Source organism: Callorhinchus milii, unplaced genomic scaffold (genome assembly GCF_018977255.1).
Source record: "Callorhinchus milii isolate IMCB2004 unplaced genomic scaffold, IMCB_Cmil_1.0 Scaffold22, whole genome shotgun sequence".
Classification (NCBI taxonomy): domain Eukaryota; kingdom Metazoa; phylum Chordata; class Chondrichthyes; order Chimaeriformes; family Callorhinchidae; genus Callorhinchus; species Callorhinchus milii.
In genome coordinates, this window is record NW_024704763.1 from 7242079 (window position 1) to 7253855 (window position 11777).

An 11777-nucleotide genomic window follows, 5' to 3' on the forward strand; every position below is an offset into this window, starting at 1 on the left:
CGATTAGAGCACTCGCCTCACAAGCGAGAAGATCTGGGTTCGATTCCCGGGCAGAGCAAAACCTTAGGCAAGTTTCCTTACTCCAAACGCCTCTGCTTAACTAGCAGTAAGCAAGAACCCAGTTGTTAAACGATTGGTGGATTGCTTTCCGGGGGTAATAAGCTTTCTAAAAAAAAATTTTTTATCACTCGATCCACGACTGTTTGTGGGACGCTGCTGTGCGCAATTGGCTGCCGCGTTTCACCCACAAAATTCACAGTCACTCCACTCTACAATATATTCTGTGAAGCGCTTTGAGACGTCTCAACGACACGATAAGGTGCTATATCAAATGCAAGGATTTGTAATATTATTATAAAGCAGAATTGGGATATTGATATTTGAATTATCATGTATTTCTTCACATGAGTCACTTAGTCTAATCCCTCTCGCACTCGCTTCCTTTAATATTTTTAATTTCCTAATGCTTCTATATGCTCTGCCCACCTGGAATACAGTAGGAAAACTAATGCTCTCCAATTATCCAGACCTCACATCCAAACCTCTGACTAGAAATTGCACCCGAGTGCAGATTATAGCGCAGCATTTTCAGAGCGAGATAGAATTTGGCAAATTGTTGAATCCAGGTTTAACTTTGCAGCCGTGGTCTGTATTCGCTTAAAAGATACTCGCAGAAAAAAAAATATTTGAAGACTGTCATGAAGCATTTGTCAAATTCTGGTCACTCTGAAATGCTGTGTTGATGGAGTAAATCTAGCCCCAGGTGAGATTTCTTGTCTCTCACCTTCACCCAGTAGCTCCTGGTGAGAGCTCAAACTCAGTGCATTGGAGGTAACAGGAGGTAACTGACATGCCAGAGGGTAGATCACATCGGAACAGAATACTCTTATTATTAATTAAATACTAATAATTATTATTAAATTATTATTTGGCTACAAAATACACAGTACGATACAATTTACATGTAAACAGCGCCTCTCACATCGGGAGGACGTCTCAAAGAGCTTGGCCCCAACAAAATATACAGTCAATTCACTTTAGTGTATATTCTGGGAAGCGCTTTGAGACATCTCAATGATGTGATAATGCACTATAACATAGGCAAGGATTATTATTAGTTTTGACAATGCAGATGACTGAAGCCCGGTCAAAGAGGTTTGCTTTGAGACATGCCTTGATCAAGATAAGGGAGGTACTGTGTAATAATACAATCACTACACTTTACAATAAAATTCCGTGAAGTGCTTTAAGACTCTCTCCCGACATGAAATGCAAATTTTATTCTTGTTATTCTTGCATTTTCTAAAAGTAACTTATCTTAATTACTGAATCACCTAATTGTTCGTTCCCCGTTTCTGTCTCCAGATGAGTTTGTTACTGACGTATTGGACATAAGCTGAACAGTCTCTTATTTCTTGTTCACTGGGAAAACTCTACAAAAGTATTTTACCTTCTGGCTTCTATAAGCTGCCTCTAAATACTATAGAAATGATCTATGTGGAAACTTCCAACTGATGGAATCATCGCTCACACTCTGGGGTCTCCAAGCCTTGGATCTTAACAACCTACTCTTAGGAATCTTAATTGTTTTTTAAAAAATAATAATTTGGTCACTCAATCCATGACTGTTTGTGGGACACTGCTGTGTGTAAATTGCTGTCGTGCTTCACCCACAAAATATACCGTCAATTCACTTCATAGTATATTCTGTGAAGCACTTTGAGTCATCTCGATAAGGTGCTATATAATATGCAAAGATTATTATTATATTATTATATCTCCGGTATTAGGTAACCAGACAACCACAACACTAAGTCTCAAAACGAAACTAAAGTATTTTATTGATCAGGTAAATTAAAGACACGTCTTATTACGAACAAAACAATGAAATAATTGATGGGCTCATTAGATCTGAGCGAAGCAGCAACGTTTAAACTGAACATGAAAAGATTCTTGCTGTAAAAGCATTTAAAAGTCCCAGCAGAGCTTTGGTGGAAGCTTAACAAATGCAGTTGTCAAGGTCTATGGGGCAATTTTCAAAGTATCTGCATATTTGAATATTAAAACCAGGCTCAATCTCGGCCTTTGAGAAGTCACACTGAGCCAAGTAAATCCAACTCAGATTAAATTATTTTGTTACACTTTCAACTTGGTTCACATTTCGGTCGACTGGAACTTGCAAAATTAAATTGCAAACTTTAAATTGTTAAATTGTTAAATTGCTGTTAAATTGCAAACTTTATTCTGGGCTCCATAAATTGGGAGCCGCATTCCAACCAGGACCACCCAAAATTTAATTCTCCAATTGCTTTTTTTGGATGGGGCAGGAATTCCATTGTTGTGAGAGGAGTAGGGGTGGCGGGGGGGTTTCTTGGTTATAGTCCACAGAATATTCAATCACTAAGCATTACAGTATATTCTGTGAAGCACTCAAAGACGTGATAAGGAACCTATATCGAATGCAAGGATTATTATAAGGAGAATTATTTATGAGTGCTACCAGGTGCATGGCAGAGTAACACAAACGTGGACTCTTTAAGGAAGGGTGAGGTCTAATTATAGCAATCAGCAAAGAATCTCCTCCTTTCCTAGCCCAGAGCTTCTGAGGTCAATTATACTTCTCATGCTACCACCTGATAGTTCAGCCAACTCAGCACAAACCCATTTGATCTATAACTTTCTGGTCTGGTTGTCAGAGTCACGCCAGGAGCTCTACGGTTGTTTTATGGCTAGAAAATAGAAGCTTGTTGAATTTTGGGCTCAGGCCAGCTGGTTGATGTTACTGTAAGGAGGAGTTTCACTCTGCAGTTAAAATATTATCCCTAACCCACACATTCTTTCACAATAACATAATAAAAACAATTCAGAGCCCTGTAAGTGTACCAAGGCGGACTTTGCATTCCATCGAATGCTTCCTGCTGTTGTATCCAGGTTAGATCATTACATAGCAACAACAACAACTTGCATTTATATAGCGGCCTTCACACGGGTTAGCGTCCTGGAGAGTTTGACGGTGGCGGAGTCTGATCCCAAGCCGGGGGGAGAGGGCGGAGAAAGTGATCGTGATCAAATGCAAGGACTTTGACCGTGTGAGAGACAGCTAATAGGTGGGGTCTTGGAAGAGGTGGTGTTTATCAGTTTTGCCTTGGATAAGTGCCCTTTCTGCACCCCCTCAGCGACCAAATAATGACTAATAATGCTCTTTACACACAGACTGAGGCTCACTTTATGCCCATAAAATCAAAGTCTGAGACAACAACCCAGACACGTTACTGACTCTGCTTCCTGGTTTTATCCAGTCAATTATTATTAAAATGATAACCTATTTACCACAGCAATACTTGTGACTGTGAGTCGGAGTCTAAAAAAAAATGGATTAATTTTATCAGGGTGTCTGACGTACGGAAATCCGTCATCGTGCTTAAACCAAACGACTGAATGAATGTTTCCCTGTGTGTAGGATGTAATGCACACGCTCTCTGTCTCTCTCTCCTGGAGGGATGCACCCTTCTCACTTAATCCCCTAGAGGATCAGATCCAGGTTGGCAAGAGCTAAGGAGCAGGGCACCCCAAAGTGTGCGTTGGGTAACTTCAAGAATTTAACCAGCTGAAAACCATATAGCTTGCCATTACAAGCAATCCATGAATGTTGGTGGGACACTGCTGTGTTTCAATTCACTTTACAGTATATTCTGTAAAGCGGTTTGAGACATCTTGAAGATGTGATAAGGCACTATATCAAATGCAAGGATTATTATTATGATGAGCATCCCACTGCTAGTCTAGCCAGGACCCCCTACCCCAGAGGTTTATGGGCTATAGGGCTAACTGAGAAGAATCCCAGTTCCCAGAGTTTCATACAAAGTTTTATCGGTAATAAACAACAACAAAAGATTACATTTGTATAGCGCCTTTCACGTCAGGAAGGCCAAACTAGCAATGCTAGTTTGCGGGATGGGTTAAAATGTGCTAATGTGGGCTACAGAGCTCTGATCACTTGTACATGTTATACACATGGTTCCAGGTCATTTAAAATCAGTTCTCATTACCTGCCAGACATCAATTTTGCTTGACATTATGACTCCTTTTAAACAGTGTAGCTCACAAAGACTGCGCTGTTATTTCTGTATGCAAATAGTGACGAATCAGACATCATCCACACTAGCCCGATTTCACCCCTTACCCTGCATCACGCTGACGCAGTGTATCAATGGCAGCACAAGGCAGCTCTTAAACAGTCGATGTGGGTCGCTGTGGATTGGGGGAATGGCAAATCAGAGATTTTCAGCTGTAAATTGCTAGTGGGCTCAGACGCAGTTTAATTTTGAGATCTGTGTTATCCAGGTGAAAGGTGTCCAACACACCATCTCCTGCGGACAGGACAGCAGCTCAAGTCGGTTGCTATTTTTTTTTGGAACTATCCAAATATTTTCGTATCAACCCATCACTTGTCGGAGGCTGACAGCTGCTTATAACTGATGACAAAAACAGACAACGGGAGCTGCTGCGGTGGGAGAGAAACAGAATAGCGACAGTTTTCAGAAAAAGCTCCCAGGTTAATGTTCTAAGACTCTGTTTCTCACTGGGGGGTGGGTGGGGTGGGTGGTGGGAGGGGGTCATGTTATATAAATGCAAGTTTTTTTTTTGTAGAATCCTCAGGAGGCGGTTTTGCCAGGACTCTGACGTCACAAATCGCATGTTGCAAATCACATCAGCTTCCCTCTGTTCAGAAATTGCTCAGTCCATTGAAATTTCGAGAGACGGTTATAATGCTACCAAAGAACATTCGTACATCCAAGGCCTTTCTGCAGCTTCTGCAAAGAATTCTGCCTGACACAACCTATTTTGAGTTACGAGAATGCAAGAAGTTTCACTTGGATTGTCCCCAGTGTGAGGTGAATCAGATGAGATGGGGCTCTTCAGTGAGAAGAGACGTCTCAGGGGGGACTTTGCAGTGTTATATAACATGATAATCGGGATTGAGCAAGTAAAGCTGGCACAGAAGAGGGCTATTTTTCCCCATTGTGTCCGTCTGTGCTTAAAAGGGCAATACCTTTAGCCGTCCATTTTATTACGATTTGCAATTAAGATTAAAGCAGGAATGTCTGTTGGGCTGATATTATTTGCCTAATATTTTAAATTCAAAAGTGTGATGCATGAGCATGTAGGCCAATGCTTCTTCCTCTCACTCGTCTACAAATCCCTTCACACCCTGGCACCTCCCTACCTTTCTGACCTGCTTTCTCCCCCACTCCACTACCCGCTGTCTCCACTCGGCTGACTCTTGTCCCTCGTCCCCTCCACCCCACCATCGGCGGACACACTTTCAGGCACTACGCCCCAAAGCTTTAGAACTCACTCCACCAATCCCTCCTCCAGGAACTAGGACAGCACTTACTCTCTAGACATACACCAAGTAGGTATTGCAATGCGACCAGCACCCATGTGAACTAGATCAATGTTAAATCAGAAATATACAGTGTAGAAAGAGGCTATTTGGCCCATTAAATCTACCAGAGCAAGCTGTGCACTCAACCGCACTGCCCTCGCCCTATCTCCCAACCCCTTCAAGCCTTTATCATTCCCTCTTGAAACCCATTCTAAAGAGGAGGGCAGAAAGTGGGAAAGAAGAGAAGAGATTTAAGGGTAAATAAGAAAAACTTGGTCACAAAAGACGCTGCTCTACATCATAGCATCTCTTCAAAACTGTGTGGCTTCTTCCTCCATCTTCCTCCCCTCCCCTCCCATGAACATGCTGGTTCCTCAATGATTAGAGCTAGAAATCAGGAAAAAGGCCAAACCTCTGTGATGCAAAGAGACAACTTAAGTGTCCAAACGGGCTTACCTGGACCCCATACAGGAACTCGTCCGAGTCATTGTCTCCATCAGAATCTTCATCAGTCCAGCACTGACCTTTCATGTCCTATAGGAAAATAACAAGGGCTGAAAACAAGAATCTGCAGCACACACGGTCTGCAGAACACAGGGACCAGTGTCACCAACATTCAGGTCTCAGGGGTCAAGAAGTCATCAATGATTTGGGCTTTGTTCTAAAGAAATGCCTGGGGAGAAACTCCACGAGGTCTGGATTAACCCTATTTAACATAACACTTCAAAGCAACCTGAATTCTCTAATTTTGAAGCTACTCTTTAATTTTAAAGAAATTAAAGAAAACTGGCTTTCAAAATGCCACATTAACAGTAGATTTTGACCAAGACAGAATTTCCACCCAACTGTGTTCTAATACATATGGGAGGCCTGTTGAGGTGCTCTTGTGAATCTCCCGTGACCCTGTTGTTGCTGAACCACATAAACAGAGGCCTCCGAGCAGATCTATCAGCCAGAACAGAGAGCTGAAGTCCAGCCAGACCACCTAGTTTTAGAGTGTCAGCCATTTTGCCTTAAGATTTAAGAATTGTGAAGAATTGCAGGCAACGCATCAATTAGAGTCTCAATTTGGAACTTTAAGAAATGTGGAAGAAAACGTTTTCTAACCGAATACTAATAAGGATGTAATAATAATCCTTGCATTTGATATAGCATCTTATCACGTCGTTGAGACGTCGTAAAGATTATGTGAGTTGACTGTATTTTGGGGGCGAAATGCGGCAGTAGTGTCCCACAAACAGTTGTGGATTGAGTGACCAAGTAATAATTTTTTTGAGGGATTATTACCCCCAAAAAAGCAATACGCCAACCCAAAACTATGATTTTCTAAAAATTTGGTAATGTTAAATTTTAACCCATGTTTGTGCGGGTAAAACTAGGCCTCGGGTGGGAGGGGAGATTGGCAGTTGTGGGGCGGTCGGGGGGGTGTGGGTGGGAGAGGCTTAATCATAGAAAGAAGATAACTTTGAGATTTAATGAAGGCTGGCGTGAATGGATCTTAAAGGCAAAAAAAAACCCTGATAGTTGGCAACACAACTATATGTTAGCGAGTCTTTTTATTATTTGATCCCACCTGTAGACAGCTCTGGTTGTCTCCTGACCATCCTTTCAAACTGGACTGAGGAAATCGCCACACAACTGGGGATGGTCTTGTGAGACAGTCAACATCAAGCCCTGCACTGTTCCCAGCCTGAGGTGAAACCAGTGCTATATTTAAACACATCCAGCTTTTTTCAATGCTTTTCAAGGTATGAATCACAATAAACAGAGGCACACGTGTACCGCGGCGAATAAGTACGTACGCATCAGCTGATTGGTGAAGGAATGTAGCTGACACAAGCTGAATGGCTTAATTTATTTAACCTAAATGGGATTGGGAGAGTGAACCCACAACAATGGTTCACAATATGCCAATATTATATAATACGATCTGCCAAGAGAGCAGAGCAAAAGGCCACAGGTTCTGAAGTGTACACGGCAATTTCAGAACACATACATTCCTTTACACAGAGGGCAATCAACAGCTGAGACGGGGTTATCAGGATGGGTGGATGGTGGAGGCTAGGTCTCTGGACTCAATTAAGAAACAGCTTGATGCTGTAAGGGGGATGGCAGGGTTTGTATTCTGGAAGGATGATTCAGAGGGGAGACAAGGAGAATTTTTTTTATACACACACACACACACACACACACAGAGTTGTTACGATTTGGAATGCACTGCCTGAAAAGGTGGTGGAAACAGATTCGATAACAACATTCAAAAGGGAATTGGATAGTTACATGAAAAGGAAGAAAATTTGCAAGGATTTGGGGAAAGAGCGGGAGTGGGGAGTGGGACTGATTGGGTAGCTCTTCCAAAGAGCCGGCAAAGGCACGATGGGCCGAATGGCCTCCTTCTGTGCTGTAATATTTATGATTCTTTGATGGGGTCAAATGAGCTGAAGGACCTATTTCATCAAAATCTCACTTATGATGTTACATTCTTGCTTTGTTTGCTTGTTGTGTGTCTCTTCCACAGAGCAGTAACAATGCATGCATTGTGGGACGTTGCTGCAAATTGGCTGCTGTATTCACCTCCAAACACACAGTCACTACACTTTACAGTAACACCCTCTGGAAGCTCTTTGAGCCATTTCAGTGACGTGAGAATAATAATCCTTAATTTGACATAGCATCATCAAGACGTCTCAAGACTGTGTACCTGTAGCTGAACGCAGCGACAACAACAACTTGCATTCATATAGCGCCCTTCACACAGTGTAGCGTCCCAGAGCGCTTCACGGTGGCAGAGTCTGACAACGAGGCAGGCTGCTGAACACAGCAGCCAAGATACGCACAGCAACATCCCACAATTAGCCATGATTGTTGGACAGGACACCGGGAGAAACTCCCTTCTCTTTTCGAATAGCGCCAAATGCAACACTTAGGATTCGAGTGACATGAAAAAACACATTTTTGGCTAACATACTGGGAGAAACTCTCTTCTGTTCTGTGTTAAAGAAATCTTTAATGTCCACCTGTACCTCCAACAATGTTCTCCCCCAACCCCCCGCCCCCCCCCCCCCCCACCCCCCGACCCCACCTGGAAACACATCAGAAAACGCAGTCAAAGAGGTAAGTAACAACCCCTTCAAATATAACATTTAATTTTTAAAAATGTGGTCACTTAATTCACGACTGTTTGTGGGACGCTGCTGTGTGCAATTGGCTGCCGCGTTTCGCAGTATATCTTTTGAAGCGCTTTGAAACGTCTCGAAGGCGTGATAAGGCACTATATCAAATGCAAGGATTATTATTATTATTACATCATTATAATGAATGGGAACAACAGCATAATGGATGGAGGCAGATTTGATGGGCCATTTGGACTCTTTCTACGCTCTAACTTTCTATGATCCTATGCGTGTGAGTGCGTGGGTTAGCTGGCGATGCTGGCGATAAGAACCTAGAAGCCCTCGCTGGGTGAGAGAGCAGGTCACTCACCATTTGTGCTGGGATTCACTCGAGATTGGTCTCTACGAGTACTTGGCCTCTGTCCTCCATTCTGCCGGTCGAGATGGAAAATAGTGAGGAAACGGCCTGGCAAACAGCAGGGGACTGACGCAAGTGGAATAACAAAGGGCCGGCACCGTGCAATCACCTTGACAACAAATGATTTTTCAACAACTTCCCCTGTCATTAAAAAGAAAAGGAGCAAACGCAGGTGATAGATAGCGGGTGCCTCGCGGAATAGCATTTGCAGGATTAAAATAAAATCAACTTCTCGGTTAAAATAATCTCCTTTTTTAAATTATATATATAAAACAGAAGTACAGTAATATTTAACAACAAGGGTTACTCAAAGAGATTTAAGCCACCGTGATAAGCGACTGGGTTATGAGTGTTATGTGTGGTGCTCACTCCGGGTTAGGGTTAAGTTCCAATAACATGGACCGAACCCACCTACTCTGTTTCCAAGCTGAGGTGAAATGCTTGTTACTGACACAACAGTTTGACATCTGCTAAGCACGGGGTCATTCTATCTTTTCAGGAAGAACAGATGTCATGGAGTTTGGGAGGAGGGGGATGGGGTGTGTGGATGGGGGTGGTGTGTGTGTGTGTGTGTGCGCGCGGATGTCTGTCTGGAGAAACAATGGAGATAGTTAATCTCAGATAGCAAAGCAGGCAACGGAAAGAAAGAATTGAATGCGCCCTTCCTGCTTGACTGAGCCTGGAAGTTAAAGTGTATGAAGTAAACAAAAGGGAAACTATTTCTGAGACACACACACACACAAAGAAATAGCATTTCATGTTTGGATTAAATTGATCGTTAGAGAGGCGAGAAAGGGGTCTATCATTTATTGACTGCTAAAAGGAACAATTTTTCCATTTAGAGTTAGAAAGTCGTAGCAACAGGATTGCTGGTGACCAGAGGAAGGATCGAGTCTGAGAAAAAATGGGTATCTCTCTCCGACTATCAAAACAAATTCAAAAGCTGCAAAACTTTCTGTTTCTGTGGCTCCTGCCGAGCACTGGCACGTGACAGACACCAATGATTTCCCTGCATCAAAGTGAGTTTGCTGTCGGGTGGGTGGAACGTTTCCTAAAGTTAGGAAAACTATTAGATCATAGGTTAAATCACGTTTCGCCCACAAAATACAGTCAATCCACTTTACAGTATATATTGTGTGAAGCTCTTTGTGATATCTCAATGACAAGGTACTATATCAGGTGATATATCAAATGCAAGGATTATTATTATTAATGCCCTTTATGTTCACTCTCCTCTCTGTTCTCTCTGTTTCCTAGAATACAATGAGCATCAATAACAGAAATTAATGCTCGAGATGAGGGAGGGTTTTTTAATTCAATGGAATGAGGAAAGATAACTTGGCATATTTTTGCTGCTCTGTCTGTGCCACTATTCCCCATTTCCGCAATCCACACCTTTATCCACAAAAAGGATCTGAATTGCAATATCTGAAATTCAAATTCACATCAAAGCTCCTGGAATTCCGGTCTACATGTAGATGGCGTCAACGAGTAGCTTCCTGTGGGGATCAAAGTGATGCAAGGACTTTTCTCCTCCCTCCCCCATTGCACAACGTAATAAGGAATCCCATTTAAAAATACCGCACATCTGACCTTGTATCTGTTTTAATAATAATAATAATCCCTGCATTTGATATAGAGCCTTATCATGTCTTCGAGATGTCTCAAAGCGCTTCACAGAATATACTGTAAAGTGAATTGACTGTAAAGTATCTCTTTGTGACCCCCAGTCCCCTGATGTTCTGTCAGCTGCCTGTCAGATCTCAGGGGCTGGATGAGCGCAAATTTCCTTCAGCTGAACATTGACAAAACGGAAGCCATACTCTTTGGCTCTTGTCAACGTCTAAAATCGCACGGCTCTCACCTCCTCCACCTGCCCGACCTCCTCCTAAAACTCTCCGAACCCGTACGCACCCTAGGCGTCTTGTTCAACCCCCAATTATCATTCCTCCCCCACATCCGGTCCCTCACCAGCACCGCTTTCTTCCACCTCCCACGCATCGCCCGTCTCCGCCAATACCTCTCCCCAAAAGCTGCTGAAACCCTTTGTCACCTCTTGGCTGGACTACTCTAATGCCCTCCTCGCCGGTCTCCCATCCACTACCATCCATAAAATCCAAATCATTCAAAACTCTGCCGCCCGCATTTTAACCCGCACGAAACTCCACTCCCCGATCACCCCAGTCCTTGCCAGACTGCACTGGCTGCCTGTCCCAGAGAGGATCGATTTCAAAATCCTCACCCTTATATTCAAATCCCTGCACTCCTCTGTACCCCTCGACCTCTCTGACCTCCTCTCTCCTCAAAACAGAACCCATTGCCTTCGTTCCTCCGGGTCTGGTCTCCTCCTTGTCCCCCGACCCTCTGCTCCACCCTCGGCGGCCGTGCCTTCAGCCACTACACCCCGAGGCTCTGGAACTCCTTTCCTCACTCCCTTTGTCTCGCTCCCTCCCTTCCTATTTTCAGGTCTGTGCTGAAGACCTTTTTTTTCGACCGCGCCTTTGGTCACCTCCCCCCCCCTCCCCCTGGCTCGATCCCGGGATCCGTTACTGTAAAGCACTCTGAGACTCCATCCGGCATGGAGGGCGCTATATAAATCCAAGTTGTTGTTGTTGTTGTTGTTGCTACTTTTACCCATTGACAATGACCCTATTATAACACTGTGATTGTGGGGAGAAGGGGGAGGGGGGGAGAAATGAGACTCTACGTTATTACGGACGGCGTTATTGAGTGGCCGGGTTTAGCACTTCCTCAACATTCACTGAGCCGTACGCACGAAGCCTCTTGTATTTCAGGGTGTTGCTGGAACCATGAGGACCTTCCTCGCCAACTCAGAAACTTGGTCAGTCAGCGCCGG

General features: G+C 43.6%; 1 protein-coding gene across 5 annotated transcripts in view; it reads right to left on the reverse strand.

Moving 5' to 3' along the window:
* LOC103189029 (protein mono-ADP-ribosyltransferase PARP6) overlaps positions 1-9059 on the reverse strand; it is a 42851-nt gene extending 33792 nt beyond the window's left edge. For all 5 annotated transcript variants that reach the window (XM_007909299.2, XM_042343077.1, XM_007909291.2 and 2 more), the window contains exons 1-3: positions 8873-9059; positions 6963-7079; positions 5846-5923 (exon numbers count right to left, since the gene is read on the reverse strand). In XM_007909299.2, coding sequence (XP_007907490.1) covers positions 5846-5923; positions 6963-7079; positions 8873-8875 — 198 coding nt within the window. In that variant the 5' untranslated portion in view covers positions 8876-9059. The remainder of the gene's footprint in view (positions 1-5845; positions 5924-6962; positions 7080-8872) is intronic.
* Between the last annotated feature and the right edge of the window lie 2718 nt (positions 9060-11777).